Here is a 21,399-nt window from a genome sequence, read left to right as displayed (position 1 = left end):
AACACGCCTGCCTGCCTGGCTCGTGGTTTTGCAGGGCAGGGGCTTGGGTGTTGCGCCGAGGGGGGGCACTGACAGCTGTTAGCGTGTTTCCCTACTTCTCCCCTTGCCTTGGAATCAGCTGTCAGTGACATCACTGACGTTAGTGCATTCTAAGCTGCCTAGCAGACCACCTACTACTACTACTACTTAACATTTCTAGAGCACTACTAGGGTTACGCAGCGCTGTACAAAATAAACAAAGAAGGACGGTCCCTGCTCAAAGGAGCTTACAATCTAAAGAACGAAATGTCAAGTTGGGGCAGTCTAGATTTCCTGGGTAGAGGTGTAGAGGTTAGGTGCCGAAGGCGACATTGAAGAGGTGGGCTTTAAGCAGAGATTTGAAGATGGGCTGGGAGGGGGCCTGGCGTATGGGCTCGGGGAGTTTGTTCCACGTGTGGGGTGAGGCGAGGCAGAAAGGGCGGAGCCTGGAGTTGGCGGTGGTGGAGAAGGGTACTGAAAGGAGGGATTTGTCTTGAGAGCAGAGGTTACGGGTAGGAACATAAGGGGAGATGAGGGTTGAGAGGTAAGGAGGTGCTGCAGATCGAGTACATTTGTAGGTTAGAAGCAGAAGCCACAGTCCCAGGCACATTAGAACGTTGGAGGTGAGAATTATTATATAGGATGCTTTGGATTTGGCAAAAAATGCCAGTGCATTTTCATCTGAAACCAAAACTCTTCCGTCTCTCAACCACAAATGCAATTATTTTCTGCCACCCCCCACCCCAACCATAAGTGGAACCACTCTCTGCCATCTCTCCTCCCCACCACCACTAAAAGCGCCACTCTCCTCGGGCCTACCTTAGAAGCCCTGGTTAGGGTTACCATATGGCTCCAGAAAAAGGACACATTGATCCAGTCCGGGTTTTGCTTCCATTGAACACAATGGAAGTAAAACCCAGGCTGGCTCAATCAGTTCTCCTTTTTCTGGAGCTGTATGGTAACCCTAGCCCTGGTGGACTAGTGGCATCATCAGAGCAGGAGTGATCTCTAGTTGCTCCTGCCCATGCTGGCTTCGCAGTCAATATAGTTGCTGTGACTTCCCATGGCAGTCTCAGTTGTGGCAACCATTTTGAGACTGGAGTTGGAATGGGCAGGTGTGACCGGGGATTGCTCCTGCCCATGCTGGTTCCTATCTCAAAATGGCTGCCACAACCTGGGGCAACATGGGCAGGAGTGACTGGGGATCACTCCTGCCCTAGATCATCAGGCCTAAGTTAGGCTCAGAGTAGGCCTATGGATAGCGGGGAGGGTGGTACTTGTGGCTGGGGGGTGGACAGATTTCTGCAGGGGGGGTCTGCTTTCCGCCAAGGAGGGGGGCCCAACAAGACCCATTTTCTGCCAGGTGTGGGGGGGGGGGGGGGGGGGGGCTAGCAGTTTCAGTTTCAGCTGAAACTGAGCAGCGAATTTTGGCTGCAGATTTGGTATTGGTCGCTCTCTAACCCACACCTGGGTCATATACAGTACAAGTACATGCCTACTTGTTATGCTACATACTTGTACACATGGGATAACTTTATAAGAATCATTTTAAATGCATATATAGGTATGTACATGTGAAAAAGCCTGTATAAATGTATCCTTTAAGTGAGAATCTGAAAGGAAAGTAGAAAGTTCTGTAAGAATGCACATTTTATATAAAATACTTCTACCCCACTAAAAAGTCACATAAATTTCTAAGCAGTTTAGAACTATTTGACTTGTATGTGTGAAAAGCAATAGGACAGAAGGGAGAACACAAACGTGGGACCAAGGAAGGAATCTAGCCAGTTGGACTCAGAAGGGTAATGGTATCTGACCAATTTGCTACTGCTTCAAAGCTCACAGAAATGGGTTCTGTACTTAAACCAAAATAAACTGGTCAGAAGAAAAAACTTTTGAGGAGGTAAATCGAGGGGCATACACACAGGCGGAGTCAAGATGGAGCATGAGCAGGACTCACATTTATGCATGCAATTCATAGAATGGAGGAGTGGCCTAGTGGTTAGAGCACCGGTCTTGCAATCCAGAGATGGCCAGTTCAAATCCCACTGCTGCTCCTTGTGAGCTTGGGCAAGTCACTTGACCCTCCATTGCCTCCGGTACAAACTTAGATTGTGAGCCCTCCTGGGACAGAGAAATATCCAGTGTACCTGAATGTAACTCACCTTGAGCTACTACTGAAAAAGGTGTGAGCAATATCTAAATAAATAGAATATTGTAGGTTATGTGTATATCTCTGGCATGGAAGTTGCTAAGGGGTGAGAATGGCATTTGTCAGTAATATTCAATGCCAATACAACCATAGCAAGAACAGCAATGTCAATACCTTGGAGACTGTCCATTTCCACACCAGTACTAAACCTTTGTGTTTCAGACATTGAAAGATGTGGAGCAGTGCTTGAAGAACAGTAGAGATATGTCATTGTTATGTCTGAAAAAACATATTTGTACTGTGTGTAAAATTTCCCTCAAATAGTGTGTTTTAGCTATGGGTATAATTCTATAGTGTCATTTCATATCCATGGCCTTCATTTCTCAGACCCTCTATTTCCAGTCAGGAGAGCCCTGCTCAGTTCAGTGTGACCACAAAATAAGCTTTCCCAAAGTAATAGGTTCACTAGTAAGTTAACACCTGTCTAAAGTGTTCAATAAATAGAACAGAGGATGAGCATACTGGAGTCAGTTTAACTCCTCATCCCTTATTCCTCCTCCCGCTCCCTTCGTTCCTTCCAGCGGTCTCTTCTTCACCTCTTTCCTCCTTTGGTTATCCAATTTGACAGTACTCATGCCTCTTACTTCGAATACATAGGTCCCAAACTATGGAACACGTTCCCCCACTATATTAAAACTGAACCCTCCTACCCCATCTTCAAAAAACTCCTTAAATCCGGGCTCTTTAACCAGGCCGTTTCATGCTAATTCTGCTCCTCTACTTAGGCTCACCTGTACAGTCTGGGACCCGCATATGGCAATCCGGCTTAGGATGGGCTGGAGAGGGCTTCAACAGAAACTCCAGTAATTTGGAATGTGAAGACAGTGCCAGGCAGACTTTTACGGTCTGAGTGTCGCAAATGACAAGATGGATTTGGATAGGCTGGAGTGGGCTTTAACGGCAACTCGAGTAGTTGGAACATAAGGACAGAGCCAGGCGGGCTTCTACGGTCTATGCCCCAGAAATACCAAAGAAAGACCATGATCAAGTGTAAAATATAATTTTCATTGTTGATTTAATCATGAATTGATAATGAATGTGACTGATGGGCAGACTTGATGGCCTGCTCAGATCTTTATCTGCCCTCACTTGTTACTAAATGTAGTTTTGTCTCTCCCCTTCCCTGCCTCAGTTAATTCCTGTGTCTCTCCCTCAACTCTCTAGGTCCCAATCTCATTTTCCTCTTTGCTCCTCTGAGCTTTTAATTGTTAATGGCCTAGCTGCCTTATGGCAACTCCTCCATCCAAACATCGACCCCTATAGCCTGTTCCGGATCTAGAGTCTCTTCCTTGGGACAGTCTTGTCTGACTGTTGAAAGCCACACTCCGGGAGATCATCCTCCCCACAATTCAAATGCTGCCTTTTGAAGGGAGGGGCAGAGGAAGGACCTCCCTGCAGTATCCCCTACTATTGTGCACTGCATGACTGCCAGCCTTACACAGGCAGAAGGCCCTATACATGGCCAGCACAAAATTGGGGGGAAAATCCACCTTGGAGGGGTCAGGGAGCAAAGGAGCACTCTGCAGAGGCCAGAGGAAGGCATAGAGTCTAACCCTGGTGACTGCTCAAAGCCCAACGTGGTTTACAAGATGGTGGCAGTTTCTGCCAAAACCAGAGCCACCACCATTAACTGCATCTCAGGCCTCTCAACCACAGCTGGGTCCCCGTGAGAAGAGCCTGAATGAGGCACAGAGCCTGATGCAAAACTCCCTGCTCCAGTAGTCTCCTGGCCGGCACAGAAAGAACAGTGTCCTACAAAATCGCTGCAAACTCATAATACCTCCTGCACTGTCTGTGAAGCCCAGAAGGAGAACAACTGCCTGAGAACAACTCTGGAGACCCCACACCAACAGTGAAACTAGGCTGCAGGAAGGAGCCCCAGCGGCGCTGTGAGGAGCAGGTTGCTTAAAATGAAGCCAACTGTCTCAGTTATTTTATCTTTTTAATTACTAGAAAGGCTTTCAGCCTTCAGGTAGACCCCTGAGACTCTCAAGGCTGCCTGACTGCTGCTAGGCACAGGAGGTTAACCGAGGCACCAGCCGCAAAGGCACCCCCTTCAAAGGAGGAAATCAGGGAGGGGGAAGGGGGGAGGAACCCAACTACCTTGGTGTGACACCTCTGGGGTTGAAGAGACCCCCACAGGCCTCAATCCCTGTACAACAGCAGGAAGTAATTCACAGAGAAGGGTTTTCTTTTCTTCAAACATGTCCACTTTTTTTTCAAACCAACTCCCCCTCCCAAAAAAAGGACAAACAGCAAATACCCCCAGGGCAAAAGTCAAACTGGGACTGCACAGGCTATCTGTTGAAACTGAGAACAGACTGACTTTCAGGGAACTGCTGAAACTCAGTAGTTCTCAGTTTCCATCTGCTGGTAGGAGTGCATACTCCATCTGTGCCAGTTTAGAGGGATGCTATAGAAACTAAAGTTTGTTGTATACTACTGTAGCAGAGTGAGCAGGTTTTAAAGGTGAAACAAAAATCAATTTATTTATGTGCAAGGAAGGGGGTGACCTGTTCCCTTCATGGGTCAGGAGAAAGTAAAGAGAGAAACTAGTCCTTATATATAAATATATAGAGTTCTCTCTTGTGGCCTGCTCTGGCAAGGCCACCACGTACACTAGTCTGTTAACATAAACAGCTTGTTTCTGGTTTACAGTCCCAGTGTTAAAGTATGTCTTCCACAGCTGGGCCCAGGCTGGCCCTTAGCTCCAAAGATACAGTTTCAGCAGGATTCCAAGATAAACTTGGCAAACCTGAGTAGCGTTTCTGCAGCTTACACTTCCATGGTGAAGGCATAGGGTGTAAGGCTTATCCTCTATCCTCTGGGCCTCCCTGACTGATCTGTGATGAGAATTTTTATCCTGTCTTAACTATGCCCTTCCTGCTCTGCTCTTGCTGAGTCTTCTCTTCCTTGCCTTTTAATGTGGCAGGAGTGCTGCTAAGGGAAAATGGTAATTTCCTATAGACTTCCTCACAACCATACTGAGGTGTTATTTCAATGTTTAGGTTATAAGTTTGAATAATAAATATATATGGCATATATTCCTAAAATTGACTTTCAGATACTGAATAAGCTAGTGAAGAGCAGAAAAATAGAGACTAAATTTCAGTAGGAGGATTCAGTGCAATAATGGAGGCTTGGAAGGCATTAGTTTAGGTCCTATTAGTTTGCCTCATATTAGGGGCCACACTTTAGTTCTGGTAGCCTATTCCACTAACATATAGAGCAGTGGCTCCTAAACCTGGTCCTGGAGGTACCCCAGCCAGTCAGGTTTTCAGGTTACCCACAATGAATATTCATGAGAGAGATTTGCATGCACTGCCTCCACTACATGCAAATCTCTCTCATGAATATTCATTGTGGGTATCCTGAAAACCTGACTGGCTGGAGTGCCTCCAGGACCAGGTTTTGGAATCACTGATACAGAGGAAACCCTTAGCTGATCATGTTGAGTGGGCTCTAGTTGCTTAGTCTGATCATTTTCTTTTGAATTTCATTTTGAAAATCCCAAAATTATTAAAACAGGTACAAACCTTTTTTAAAATAAAAACAGGCTACCAGTGGCGTTCCTTGCCTGGATGGCACCCGGGGCGGAGCTCCGATGCGCCCCCCCCCCCCGGGTGCAGCGTGCCCCCCCCCACTAAATTACACCTTCCCCCCCCCTCTGGTGAAATGACACCCCCCCAGGTGCACGCCGCTGGGGGGGGGGGGGGTGCCACAGCGCGCGCCTGCTCCGAGTTCGCTAAACTTCTTTGCTCGTTCGCTGCAGCTCCCTCTGCCCCGGAACAGGAAGTAACCTGTTCCAGGGCAGAGGGAGCTGCAGTGAATGAGCAAAGAAGTTTAGCGAACTCGGAGCAGGCGCGCGCCGCGGCACCCCCCAGCGGCGTGCACCTGGGGTGGACCGCCCCCACGGCCCCCCCCCTTGGTACGCCACTGCAGGTTACAATAAGTTGGTTGAGGAGTTATTCTGGCAGGAATTAGGATTTGTTTTGAATGGTCAAATTTCTGATCCTAGCTTAGTGTTGAACAAATGGAATGAGACAGTTAAAATAATTTTGGATAAGGTGGCCCTGATAAAACAGAAAAAAGTTAGGTGAGTTAGTAATCGTTGGTATACAGAGAGCTTGAGATCTTTAAAGGGTAATTGCAGGAAGTTTGAAAGGATTTGGAGAATGAACAGAAATAATCAGTGTTAGACAGATTTTAGGACAAAATGGAATACAATATTTCTCCAAACCCCAGTCTTCTTTTGTACATTCCATCTGTGTAGAAGGAGTTATCCTGTACTCTTCCTGGATTTGGGCTTCAGCTGAATCATCTTCACATTAGACTACTGGTTTTTACAGCTTCATGTGCCCTCCTACAATATAGGCTATGTCTTTCTTCTGACTTTTAACAACACAGTGGTCTAAGTCTTTCTCCTTTTAACACCACACACTTTCCTAATATTGCAGTGTATTGGTATAGTCTTTCATTAGCTTCTGTGGAGTCATGTTGAATGATGATGGCATGGAGTTCTATCTCGTGGCCATTTGGGGTATCTGTGAAATTGAGCAGTTGTCGAGAACCTGGTTTCTAGTAAGTAGGCATGAAAGTCACAATAAAAATCTAACATTATTGGCATTAGTCCAGTCGCAGCAGAAGTGAGGGAGTGAATTGGAATGGTAACTGAATTATTTTTTCTTTGATGCCCTGTACCTCTGGAGAAATATAAACTGCATATAGATGTCAGAGAAGGGCTATCCTGTTTTTGTTCACACCGGAGCCTGCAAAGGCCTCTCCGGTACTATGTAAGCCACATTGAGTCTACAAATAGGTGGGGAAATGTGGGATACAAATGTAACAAACAAATATTAACTGGAAATTAGAGATTAAACATTACAAATCTGTAGTTCAGGAATCTAAGAGGAAATATTACGCGACTAAAGAATTCTGAGAACCCTATGAAGAAAGCTTTTAAGATTTTTTCATTATTAACTAAAACAATGTTCTCTCTCTAAGAGCACTGGCACATTTTTTTCAGTACAAAGTTTGTACAATGATCAGAGTTGTTTCAGTTATTACTGCTAAAGTAATACATTAGATCTTTTGTAACAGAAGTTTTTTCTTTGCTAAGTCAACCTAAGAACAACAAATTAGAAGGTATACCAAGAGAAAGACTCTGATCTTCCTTTTCACAGGTAGCATCAGATTTTGTTTCTAAGATACTGATAAAGTTTTCAAATAAGGCTTGCTCTATGGATGTTTGTCCCTCTTTTTCACTGAAATCTATTCCTGTTGAAGTTTTACTTTGGCTAACCTGGTTCATTATTACTTGATACTGGAGTCTATCCAGATGAGTTGGCAGATATAGTTTTAACTCCAATACCTAAATCTACTGGATCTGATCTTACACTTGTGGATAATTTTAGACCTATAGCCAGTACTCCTTGGCTGGCTAAACTTTTGGAATTTGTCGCTAACGATCAATTAACAATTTTTCTTTTCTCAGCTGACAGTTTGCATTTTACTCAGCACAGTTTTAGATAGCAGCATAGTACTGACACTGTTACTAACTTTGACATCTGAAGTTAGAAGTTGTTTGGACAAATGGAAATAGGTTGCCTGTCTTCAGTTTGATATCTCAGCAGCGTTCGACCCTGTAGATTATCTAAAACTATCGTACAGACTTAGTGAATTGGGAGTAACCAGTATGGTGTTAAATTGGTTTAGAGAATTTTTAACTAAATGTACATATTGTGTTATGAAAAATGACAGAATGTGTCTGCCCTGGTGGTCACTTTGTGGGGTGCCCCAAGGCTCACTGCTGTCTCCTCTGTTGTTTAATGACTATCTCAATCCTTTGGATAGAGCGTTGTCAGATCTGGGTGCATTTGTTTTGTCATATGCTGACATTTTTTTGTTATATCTTGTTGACTTCTTTTGAGGACACTTTACAAAACATTTTTTTCTTTGGTTGATAAGTGGTCTTATACAACATTTTTTTTTAAAGCTGAATGAAAATCAAAATTCTGTAATTTGGCAGTTTTGAATCACTGTCAGCCAAAGAATTAACTTTGGATTCAGGTGAAATTTTCACAATTGAAAAAGAAGCAAGAGTATTGGGTGTCCTTTTGGACTCAATTCCAGATAAACAACCTAGTTAAGAAGTTCTTTTTCAAATTATGCCAACTAAGAGCTATTATGTCATCTCTGAGAAAGGAAAGTCTTAGGTTATAGATCAATCAATACTATTTCAACAATTATATATTGTATTGAGCTATACAATAATTAGATTATCGTAACTCCTTATATTGTACAGCATCTTTGAAACTGGAAAGAAAACTCCAACTTTTGCAGAATACCTCAGCTATGCTTATGTTTTGTTTGGGCAAATTTGAAAGGGCTACTCCTTTGTTGGAGTCCTTGCACTGGCTTCCAGTTAATTCGTGAATAGTGTTTAAAATTGCCTGTTTGATTTTTAAATCTTTTCATGGATTGAATTCTGAAGGAGTTACTAGGATTTTAAATATTCCTAATAATCACTCTACTGTGCGTGAAATTAAAAACAATGTAACTCAATTTTCCATAATTGAAAAGAGTTTGAAATAAGAGGGCAGTTCCAAGTGGCTAGAGTTTGGAATAATCTCCCGAGATAGATCAGAGAATTACCCTCCTACTCTCTCTTTCGAATAGTTCCTAAAACATATTTGTTTTAAAAATTCAACATTTTAATTAAGAGTGTTTAACAGATAGTAACCTGATTTCTGAATTTTGTATTTCCCTCTACTGTTGAGGTTCTCTTTTTTTTTGTAATTTGCTTCGAATTTTTAAAGAAATAAGTGGAATATAAGACTATAGATATATAGATAGCAAGGAATGGCTCTGTGTTCTATGGTGCCATTACATCTCACTATGTTCCTGAAAGAAGAAATTGTGATATTTACCAAAGTGCAGAAAAACTTTGTTCTCCTTTCGTTCAATGTTGAGCTGATCGCTGCCAAAAAGTTCCTGGTACTGCTGCTGTCTGATCTTCTGAATAATATTCTCTGCTTCCTGCAAACAAAGAAACACAAATACCACAATCATAGACCTATAAATTTCTAGACAATAGGTAGTCTAATGCTCAAGATCAAGTTTACCTATTAAACAAGCTATACCTAAAAGGCCTTAAGCTTTCATGAAATAAAGTTTAAATCAAACTGTTGTTCAAAACCAAGTCTCTTTTACTCCAAATGAGATTCATAACATAACATAGCCTACAATACTTCGCGATTTGATAAAAAGAGACAGAAAATTCAGAAAGCAAAATATTATACAAATAGCAAAATGTACCTATAACAATAAATTCTTATCAAAACTCTGAAACAAATGTGTCTTTAACAAACGTCTAAAATGAATGTAACTCAAAGTTTGCGTTATTAAAGGAGAAATATCTTTCCCCAATTTAGCAGCTTGATAAGCTAATAATCATTTTCTTCCAAAATTTACCCTTTAAAGATGGGGAGGAAAACAAATATTTTAAGCGAATATTACGCTCTGGATTTGACAGAACAAAACAATTTACCAAATATAAAGGAGCTAACCCATAGAATACCTTATACATCTCGCAGGACAATTTACAATTAACCCGGGCTGCCAGCAGTAACCAATGAACTTTTGAATAGTAAAATGTTAAGTGATCAGAACGCTTCAGAAAATAAATCAATCTCAATGCAGTATTTTGAATCATCTGCAGTTTTCACAGTAATACTTGGGAACACCCCAAATAAATAATGTTACAACAACCTAGGGAGCTTAATAATAGAGCCTGGACCAAAAACCAAAAATGGTAGACTTCAAAATATTTACGAATACATCATAATTTACACATCAGGAAAAAAGCTTTCTGGATAACCTTATTAACTTGAATCAAAAAATACTCCCAGAATCTTTACAGAAGGGGAGAAAACCCACTTTTGTTTATTAATGTGAGATTCCTCAGGCTCCTCGGTGCCTGTAATCAACAACAACTTTGTCTTTTCAGAGAGACATAAAACTAGCCAGAGCTCCCTTTAGGCTGGAGAGATGAATGATCCTATTACACACTAACTTGCTTTATTAAGGAAAAGTTTATTCCATAGCATAAAGAAGGTTCTGGCATAGAGAATGAAGAACTAATTTTGGTGTTCTGCCAATAGGTGATAGTGTAAAGCTCTGTATAGAAAATCCAGTTCTAAGTTTACTCTGGAGGTGCTCTAAGCTTTTCACTGAAGTGAACGGCTGTAGTGAAAGCTTTCCCCTAGAAGAGGAAAGGGACTGGAAGAGTCTGCAGCTGTTCAAATGAAGATAGTATGTAGCTTGCAGTTGTTCCTTGAAAAAAAAAGAGAGAAGGCTTGTCCTGCATGAGGAAGGTTCTAAATCCCTGCCCATCTTCAAATCCTTGCTCAAAGTCCACCTCTTCAACGTCGCCTTCAGCACCCAACCACCTACCTCTATTCAGGAAATCTAGACTGCCCCAACTTGACATTTCGTCCTTTAGATTGTAAGCTCCTTTGAGCAGGGACTGTCCTTCTTTGCTAAATTGTACAGAGCTGCGTAACCCTAGTAGCGCTCTAGAAATGTTAAGTAGTAGTAGTAGTTCTAAATCATGAGCCATGTCCACAGGGAGGGAAAGAAATCTCAGAGGATCCTTGAGAAGATTGAAGGCATAATCTCTTGAGTCCACGAATGAGGAACAGTTGAGACAGCAATGGTCAACGTTTTTTAAACAGTAATCACTGTGGGCTGAATTAGCCCTGATTATTCAATGCTGAACCATGTTCATGCACTATCACTGAATATATGGATTCAAACTGCACACTGGCTGCCAGGGATTGTAGATGCCATTTTCTGGTTGGTTCTGCAATGGGTAGAGGCGAGTAAGCATTGCTCCTGACTTATTGATCCCTGTAGACCACCAGGGAGTTTCAAGGTGGGCATGGGGGGGGGGGGGGGGGTGGCCCAGGCTTGATTTATCTTTGGGGGAGAGGGATTGGGACTGAGGCCCAGAAGCTCTGATGCTGCTACCCAGAAGTAAACCAGGCACCAGCCAATATTCAAACCACTGTTCATCTAAGCTGAGCGAGAGTCCTCCACCTATAGTCCTGCCCATGGAGGATGCTGTTTCACACTCACACTTTCATAAGTGAGGGCCAGGCAAGCTCTGCAGGACTCCATAGAACCTGCATGTCCCTAGCAATTGAAAACATAATATTGAAGCACCATTCCTCACTGGCAGATTAGAGCCCAGAAGCAGTGAGAGTACATGCTGGAGATCTGATGTGATAGGAGGTAGGACCCAGGTCCTGGTTGAATCCTGTTTACCTAGTTCAGAGTGGCTACACATGTGGTGAGGAGAAAGGAGAATTAAGTCCCAGAAAACGGGAGAAGGGACTTGACTGAGCGTAGAGTGACTGCACATACATAGGGTGCTGAACCCCTCCTAGTGCATCCTAGGATGCACCAGGCAGGGGATAGGTGCCGTCATTTTGAGAAGGGCAGGCCCAGAGGCAGGAGGCATTGCTCCTGCCCTCCTGCCTTCAACTCTTGAGGTATGTGGAGGGGAGGTGGTCACTAGATCACCTTGGGGATTTTTGGTAGGGGGGGGTCACTGGACCCCCAGGGATTTTTTGCTTGGGGGGGAGGTCGAGGTCCACTGGACTACCAGGGAAGTTTTTAAAGGTCAGAGGGGGGCAGGGGTCCGTGAGTGCCTACCATGGGGAGCAGTCTGCTTGCACTATACAGTACAAGCAGATTGCTCCCCATAAGGACAAGTACAGACTTGCAGTAAAAACTTTCACATTAAAGGTAGGCTGTCATGTCTGTGCATTGCTCAGAATGCTCATTTTAATTTTAATGAGCTCACTGCAATTCATTTGCATAGGGTAGTTGGTAGCTGCTACAGAGAATGGTAAAAGGAGCGCAGAACCCCTTTGTGCATTACATGCTAAATAACATTTGCTTTAGACAGGCTACAACCAGGACCGTAGAGAGACTGGGCTGGGCCCAGGACAAGGCCGCTCCCGGGCCCCCAGCCCCGCCCCCGCTGCCACCCCCCAGGTTGTTGTCGTCCCCCCTGAGGGGGGCCCAGTGCCATAGTCCCACCTGCCTCCGCCACCGGGCTGGGCCCCTTCCACCCAAACTCCCCGCCAGCAGAAGTGCTGTCTTCTGACTCCGGCGTGCGCGGCCCACACTGATGCGCTCCTCTCAGCTGATCTTCGCTGTACTCGTCAGACGCACAGAAGCCCTGCAGAGTACAGCGAAGATCAGCTGAGAGGAGCACGTCTGTGTGAGCCACACACGCCGGAGTCAGAACAGAAGACATCACTTCTGCTGGTGGGGGTTCGGGTGGAAGGGTCCTGGTGGCGGTGGCGGGTGGGACTGCAGTGCAGGGCCCCCTTGGAGGCCCGGGCCCCGGGAAGTTTGTCCCCCCTGTCCCCCCTTCTCGGCGGCCCTGGCTACAACCAATCTAAAGCAAACATTTCAAGCATAGTAAGCTTGTGCATTAGGTCCTGAGAGCATTTGAAAGAAACTGGGGCTGCATGAAGGCCCTAGTGTTTGAGAGACATTTAGAGAGGAGAAAAGAGGATGCCAAACCCATCTACTACAGAGAGGAGACTGAGTGAGACAGGAGAATAGGAGTCATCACACGACCGAGACAACCGAGAGGTATTTTCTCTATGGGCAAATTTGAATTTTTTGTCATCATCTTAAGTTGTTTTTATAGATTATGAAAGTAATTCTATAAGGGAACACTTAGATTTAGATGTTGTGAAAAGGCATATTTGAAGCCTACTCTGTAAATAAAACTTGGTGCCTACTGTTCTTTATAGAATATTTATTAATTATTTACAGAATGCTTGATATATTGCAGATGGCTATAGTAATAGCTTTTATGTGGTTAACAATTTAATAAAAAAATACAAGAGGAAAAAAGACAGAGAGAGAATAGAGAAAGGGGATATGATTGAGTGGAAAGGACAGGGGTCAGAAAGAAAGGAGAGGACTCAGTGGTGTGCTGGAGCCGGTTCGCACCGGCTCGCAAGAGCCGGTTGTTAATCTTTCTACCGACTTGCGAGCCAGTTGTTAAATATAGCGAGCCGGCTCTGGCTCTCCTCCCTCCCTTCTCCCTCCCTCCGGATCCTCACTGACTCCTTGTTCTTCTAATTCTTCGGGGCAGGCAGTCTTGCCTGCCCGCTGCCAGCTGACTCTCCCCCGCTGCCGATTCGTACTTTAAAAATGGCCGCCGAGACTTCCAGAGGCAGCCTCACGAGACTTCTGCTGAAGTCTCGGCGGCCATTTTGAAACGTGAATCGGCAGCGGGGGAGAGTCAGCTGGCAGCGGGCAGGCAAGACTGCCTGCCCCGAAGAATTAGAAGGACGAGGCAGGTAGACCTGAAGCATACTTGGGGTGAGAGTGAGGGTGCTCTCTATGTTTGGGGGTGGAGGGTTGGGTGGAGGAATTGGAAGGGATTTTTGTGATGTTTGGAGGGTAAGGGGGATTAGAAGGGGTTTTCATGATGTTTCTGGGTGTGGGAGAGAGGGAGATTGGAATCTTGGGGGAGGGGGACATTGGGACCCGGGGGGGGGGGGGGGGAAGTTGGGTGGAGGAATTGGAAGGGATTTTTGTGACGTTTGGAGGGTAGGGGGGATTAGAAGGGGTTTTCATGATGTTTCTGGGTGTGGGAGAGAGGGAGATTGGAATCTTGGGGGAGGGGGATCGTTGGGACCCAGCCAGATACTCTTAACAGGTCCCGACTGAATATCAGATGGTCAGTATTAAAAAAAAAAAAAGTGCTAACTGCTGCAGGCTCAATATTGACTTTGAGCTTTTGGAAGTAGAAGTAAATAGCAGAGAGAGTGATCCCAGGGGCCCATGGAGGGCATGGGAGAGGAGGGTCGCTGGGTATGGGTGCATGCAGGGCAGGGGGAGAGAAGGGTCCCTGGACATGGGTGGATGGAGGGCAGGGGAGAGGAGGGGAGAGAGAAGAAATGCTGGACATGGATGGAGGGAAGGGAAGAGTGAGGAAGGAGATGAGTTGAGGGAAAAGGAAGAGAGGAGAAAAACTGCCCATGGATGAAGAAAATAGGCAGAAGCTGAGGAACAGAAATGAAGAAGAAAGGAGGAAAGGAAAGAAATAAATGGAAAGGAAGCCCTGGAAACGGAGTTAAGAGGACAGATAGCAGCAGAATTGGATACTGGGCTAGCATGATCAGAAAAACAGTCACCAGACAACAAAGGTAGAAAAAAATCATTTTATTTTCATTATAGTGTTTGGAATATGTTCACTTTGAGAATCAGGTGCTCAACATTAAAAGTTTATATTTATTTACGGCATTTATGGCATTTTATCGCACATTAAACATGAATTAGATTGGAACCTGGGATTATTTAATTTTTTTTTCCTGGAGGAATGCATTGCCACCCCCCCCCCCCCAGCTCTCTCCCCGGCTATAGCCAGCTCTGCAATTTGGGGGGGGGGGGGCGCAGAGGGGGACAGGGGGCGCAGAGGGGGACTGGGGAGCGAGCCTGTTGTTAAACATTTACCAGCACACCACTGAGAGGACTGGATAGAAACATCTAGAAGACAGAGAGCTTAAAGGAAGATCTGCAAAAGGGAGAAAAAAGTCAATTCTGGCACTGGAGTAGGAAAAACTAGCAAAGGAATCTGAAAAGAAGTGAGTTTTGAGTAGTGACATGAATCTAGTGAAAGTGTTCTAGTTTGATATCAGAGGGAGGTAATTCCATAGTTTGGGCCCATGATAACTGAAAGCTGGTTCATGGGAGATGGTGAAGTGCAGAGACAAGAATGTAGGAAGGTACAGAGGACCACTTTTGAGAGGAGCACAGGGGCCAATTGGGGATGTATGGATGAGAAGAGAATTGATGTAATCAGATGTGAAGAGTAGGTGGCTTTTAAAGACAAGTGTTAAGAAGTTGAATTTAATGTAGGCAACAATGTGAAGCCAGTGTTCAGATTTTAATCGATGAGCTTGGTGGATAATTTTGACTGCTGTAGACTGAATTAATTGCAAGCACTTCACAGAATATAAAGGTAAACCCGTGTGGAGAGAGTTACAATAATTTAGATGTGGGATAGCAAGACTGAGGAGGAGGGAATGGATAAGGGAAGGTGGCAGAAAAAGCACGAATACAATGAAGAGCAAAAAAAGAGGAACAGAGCACACAGTTAATTTGTGATTTGCAAGTGAGTTTGAATCAAAGACAACACCTAAGATTTTGATGGAGTGTTTGAAGGGGAGGGGATGGCCCATTAACTCACATAATACCTCCACAAATGTCCTTTAAGGAAGATTAGACCCCCAGTTAGACAAAAGATATACAAGATAAAAAAAATTCCCACAGCACTTTCAACAAAAAAATTGGGTATTAACTGTTAATCACGATATTCTGTTCAAATATCCCCTTACACTATTCTCTTTTGTGGTAGTGTGTTCTCCTTCTTAGGCAGCTGTACTTTCACCATGCTTAATTTAATTTAGTTTATTAGAGTTTGATATACCACCCTTCAGAAAGCACAGTGGTGTACAGTAAAAAACAATCATAAAACGAAAGGAACTCCATAAAATGTTTTACAGGATAGAACAGAATGAATATCAGCTAGAGTAAATTCTGGAACTATCAATTTCAGCCTAATTATTGCTCTGTGCTGGAGCTGCAACTCAATAATCCTCCTAAAATTATACACCAGTCATAAGATTATCAGATTAAAGATGCAGCTGAGTAGGAAGAAGGATGTAAAGGCAAGAATAAAGTGAAAATGAAAATAAGAAAGAGAAAAAAAACAGAAGGGAAAACAGAAAATGAACTAGGGCCAAATACAAGTGTAACAGAAAACAAAGAGAACAAGCTGAAAATTTTGTGTGTAAATGGCTACTAACCAGTATATCCAATAAAAATATCCCTAAACTGTGTAAAACATTTTATTTTAGGTTTCTGTTTTCTTCTCATATAACGTGAAACAGTAATCTAATCTTCAGTCGTGTATGTTTTATGATGTCACTTGAAGTCCTTGATGTCTTCTGTAGCCTGATTATGTCAGAATGGATATTTCTCAATTATTAACATGTATGCAGTTGCAGGAAGAACATTTGGGCACCTGCTCCAGAGAGGTACCAATGAATCTGAACAGGGGTGGTCTATTCCAGGAAAGTAGCACAACAGAATTGAAACCTTAGCTTTAGGAGGGAAGTATAACTCTCAGTTCAGAGAGGAGACAGAGGTGGTTCGGCTATGAGGCTCTCTTCTTCCCCTAGACGGATCCCCAATTAAGAGCATATAGAACAGCAGTGGGTGGGTATACCACTCTGGGGCCCATCTGAGCCTTGGCTACCTGTTCTAGGGGCTAGGAGAAAGCATAGGGATTGCCAGTCTGGTCCACAGTTTTCCCCTGGTACAAAGTGAATGGAGAGAGGCCTGTTCCCAAAGAGACTAAACTGATCAGGGGTTTCCAGTCTGATCCACTGATGAGGAATAGATCATCAGGGAGATCTGATCCTGACTCTCAGAAGAGAGTAACTGAGTGAAGATACTACTAACCTATAGTCCTTAATGGGAAAAGGATTGGATGCTGGAGCTGGTGAGTGCTGAGACCCTGAAAGAAATAGGAGGGAGGGTGTTGATTGACTTGCCTGATCTATGAGAAAGGGAACACAGAGCCACAAGAAAGAGAAAGAATGGGAAGAAGTGTGACTGGAGCATAGAAGATCTTTTTGCCTATCACAAAGAGTGACAGAAGTTAAGTTCAATACTTAACCTATGCCTAGATGCTAGAACTGGGGTGGGCAACCTGTGGCCCACCAATTAATTTTTTGTGGCCCCCCAAATCATGGGAAGTATACACAGAAAATGTCATTAACCAGAGTTTTGGCAATTTTAAATACTGTATTTCACCACTCTAGCAGTTTGTTTCCATCATTTTTATTTACATTTTTACTTAACATAGAAGCATAGAAACATAGGCTGGTTCCAGTGGCGTTCCGAGGGGCGCTGACACCCGGAGCGGATCACCGATGTGCCCCGCTCCCCCAGGTGCAGCGCCCCCCCCCCCCCCCCCCGTGCCGCTCAGTGTCGTTGGTTTCCATGCTCCCTCTCCCCCGGAACAGGTTCCTGTTCCGGGGCAGAGGGAGCATGGAAACCAACGACGCTGACCGGCGTGCGGCACCCCCCCAGTGGCGTGCACCCGGGGCGGACCGCCCCCACCCCTTGGTACGCCACTGGCTGGTTCTTTTTTACTGAAGGACGGTCTAGTAAGGTTTGCCTCTTTGCAGATGATACCAAAATCTGCTATAGGGTAGACACCCCTGATTGTGTGGATAACATGAAGCTAGAGGAATGGTGTGGAATCTGGCAGCAAAAATTTAATGCAAAACAAATGCAGGGTTATGTCTTGGGCTGCAAAACCCTGAGGGAATGGTACAGTTTAGGGGGTGAAGAACTTTTCTACACAAAAGAAGAGCGGGACTTGGATGTGATTGTATGTGATGATCGTAAGGTGGCCAAACAGGTAGAAAAGGCGACGGCGAAAGCTAAAAGGATGCTTGGGTGCACAGGGAGAGGAATGGCCAGTAGGAAAAAGAGGTGATGATGCCCCTGCATAAGACTCTGGTGAGACCTCATTTAGAATAATGTGTACAATTCTGAAGACCTCACCTTCTAAAAGATATAAATGGTCAGGGGTCTTTGTCTTAAAGCATATGGGGACAGACTTAAAGATTTCAATATGTATACTTTGGAAGAAAGGCAGGAGGGGGGAGCATTAAAATACCTATGTGGCATAAATGCACAGGAGGCGAGTCTCTTTCAATTGACAGGAAACTCTGGAACAAGGGGCATAGGATGAAGGTAAAAGGGTACAGACTCAGAGTTAACCTGATGAAGTACATCTTCACAGAAAGGGTGGTGAATTCATGGAATGGTGTTCCGGTGGAAGTGGTGGAAACGAAAACATATCTGAATTCAAGATAGCTTGGGAGAAGTACATAGGATCTTTAAGGCAGTGATTGGGAGAGTAGATGGCATGGATAGGCAGACTAGATAGAAAAATGTAGGCAGATAAAGACAATATGACCTATGTTTTTATTAGTATAAGGGCTGGTGCAGTCTGGAACTCTCCAGTATGCCAATGCTAAATCATAACTTGGAAATCACGAGACTCACTTTGCACCCCATCAGAAACCACTGCAGCAGCATATTTCAACAAACTGCAAATGAAAAAGCTATATACAAAAACACAGGAACAAAGCAAGCAAATACAGGGCAGGTACTGGACTGGTCTAGCAGGAGTCAAGGAAAGAAAATTAACAGATATGAATAAATTTCACCTTCCCTATCATACTGCTAGACCAATCCAGACCAATGAGATGTACAAAAGCAATACCTTACTGGGGGAATACGAGGCCCCCTGAATCACCGCTCTGCCAAAGGCCACATCGCTTCTTGCTAGTACATCAATCTTGTAGAGTTTATTTTAAAAAATGCAGTGAAGACCACATCACTGCCTTACAAATGTCTTATGGAGTGACCTCCAGGTCTCCATCTGGGATTTTGCTTGAACCCACATAGAATGATCTTGCAGACTAAATGGAACAACCTTCTGACAAATGATATAGGTGCCTTAATTGCAACCTTAATCCATCACGCTATGGAAAACAGAGGCAACCTGGTCCTTACAAGGCCCCTGAAACAAGACAAATGGTAACATTCAGTTAATGCAACAGCACCCTGTGGACATCTAATTTATGGAGTTTTGGTGAGGCCTCCAGGTTCTGAAAAAGCTGGGAGATGAACCACCTCATTCACATGAAATGGAGAGACTACCTGCGGCAAGAACAATGGCACCATGCAAATATAGACTGTCAAAAGGACAAGTCAAAAAGGACAAGAAAGAGTGTGCACCTCAGAAACCTATCTAGCCAACAAGAAATCCATCTGAAAAACTGCCTTAAAGGTGACATCCTTCAGGGAGGTTCTCTTCCAAAACTCAAAAAAGCAGCCATGTGAGCAAATTGAGGATCAAACTGAGGTCCCACTGTGGCACAATGGACTGAAGCAGAGGACAAATGTGCTTCATAATGTGCAAAAAGCACACAATATCTGTCTGCACTGACAGGGAAGTCCTATTGACCTTTTCCCTGAAACATGAGAGAGCCACCAGTTGATCTTTCAGGGAGCTAAGAGCCAAGCCCTGCTCCAAGCCCCTCTGTAAAAGCTCTAAGATAGATGGCACCTCTGCCCACTAAGTGGAAACCTTATGCTCAGCATACTGTGAGGAACCCATGAAGATGCAGGGAGAAGGGAGTCGGGAAAGGAGCAGGACTGAGGAGGTCTAAGTATCATAAAGACTTAAAAAGGAGGGAAGACTATGAGTCCCAGGAACCCATGCAAGTTACAGAGGAGGGAGAAAGGGAGCAGGAAGAGCACTACCAGTCCCAGGGGGCTGAGGGGGAAGGGAGTGATTGGGTAATGGAGGATAATCAGGGTGGGAAGGAACAGCTGGGGAGCATAAAGGGAGAGGAATTAATGGACTGGGGAGAAGGTGAATGGGAGGTGACTCCAGCAAGGGAAGCAGAGGCATATAAGCCTATGGACATGGCTGCAGTGGCACGGGTACAAGGAAGGAAATTAAAGGGCTTCCTAGCCAGCCTGGCTTTGAGGCTGTGGGCTCATGGAGGAAGAATCCAGCAGCTGCTACCTCCCGGGAGAAGGTGAGAGATAAAAGGAGATTGAAGGGAGCTAGGACCGGGACCTTTACCTTGCTGAGCAGTGCTGGGAGTTCTGAACCAGGATCCGGACCTTTGCCTTGCTGAGGAGTGTTTGGGGTGTTGAATTGTGACCTGGACCTTGACTTTGCTGGGCAGTCCTGGGAGTTCTGAACCAGGACCGGGGCCTGTGCCTTGCTGAGGATTGTTTGGGGTGTTGAATTATGACCTGGACCTGTGCACTGCAAGGAAGTGCTTGGGGACTCTGAATTCGGGCTTAGACTGTGTGCAGCTGTGGAAGCGGGGGGCAGGGGGGGGGGGAGGTTTTCCCGGCCAGCTGGAGGGAACAGGTGGTGATCAGTGCTACTGTGTCTTGTCTGAAGGAATGAACAATGTGGAGCAACCAACATCATGAGAAACAGATGCCTTGTCATTCTGTGTAGGATCCTGCCAATCAGGGGCCAATGAAGAAACACAGAAAGGGGCTCCTGCTTTGGTCAGGGCTGCACAAGGGCATTGATACCCAATGAGATAGCCTCCTTTCTGCAACTGAAGTACAGGGACACTTCCCGTTCTGATGCAACACCATCAGACTGAAGCATGAGGAGCCCCAACAATCCACCAGGCACTAAAAAGCTGAAAGCTTCCAGTGCACCGCCCCTTGCTTGTAGATGTAAGCCACCACTGTGGTATTGTCAGACATTATCCAGACTAACTTGCCCTATAAGATGGGCAGGAACCATAGTAGTATTAAGCAAATGCCCCTCATTTCCTGGCAATTGGTGGACTAAGATATTTCCCACTGTGACCACTGGCCCTGTGTGAGCCTCCTCAGGCAGTGGACTCCTCAGCCCTGAAGGCTTGCACTGGTTATCACAACCACTTACTCAGGTGAGTCCAATGGTTTCCACTTGAGTAGCTTACTGGGACAGTCCTACCAAACCAAATTCTGGCAAAGCGGCACAGAAAGAGGCAGAGAGGTATCCAACTCCTGGGGCTGCAGGGCCCAATGAGACAGCAGTGCTCTCTGTAAAAACAGCATGTGGGCCCTTGTCCAGGGCACCACCACCAAAGATGGTATTTAAAGGACATCCCAAAGTACATTAAATCCTGGAAATGTACTAGATGACTCTTGGCATAACTCGCTAGCCACCCAAGCCTCTTCAGTAGACATATCACTTCCTCCATAGCTGCCTTCGAAACTGCTTCTGCATCAGCCTGAGTCAACCAGTCATCCAAGCAGAAATGCACCCAGATTCCCTGCTTGCAGAGATGTACTGCCATCACTACCATGACCTTGGAAATGGTTTGTAGTGCTGTTGCCAGTCCAAAAGATAGAGCTCTGAACTGCAAGCTGCCTAGAATGCAGAAGTGCAGGGGCCACTTGTGAGACTCCCATATGGTAGTGTGGAGATACACTTCCAACAAGTCCAGTAAGGTAAGAGA

At 44.9% G+C, this 21,399-nt stretch overlaps 1 protein-coding gene across 1 annotated transcript in view; it reads right to left on the bottom strand.

Annotated features, from left to right (window-relative positions):
- Nucleotides 1–21,399, bottom strand: part of INPP5D (inositol polyphosphate-5-phosphatase D) — a 420,594-nt gene that overhangs the window by 79,087 nt on the left and 320,108 nt on the right. The window contains exon 16 of the mRNA XM_030216155.1: nucleotides 9,160–9,268. Within this exon, the coding sequence (XP_030072015.1) occupies nucleotides 9,160–9,268 (109 nt within the window). The remainder of the gene's footprint in view (nucleotides 1–9,159; nucleotides 9,269–21,399) is intronic.

This window comes from Microcaecilia unicolor, chromosome 10, assembly GCF_901765095.1.
Source record: "Microcaecilia unicolor chromosome 10, aMicUni1.1, whole genome shotgun sequence".
NCBI lineage: Eukaryota > Metazoa > Chordata > Amphibia > Gymnophiona > Siphonopidae > Microcaecilia > Microcaecilia unicolor.
Note: the sequence above shows the minus strand (reverse complement) of the source record. Positions and strands in the feature narration are given on the sequence as shown.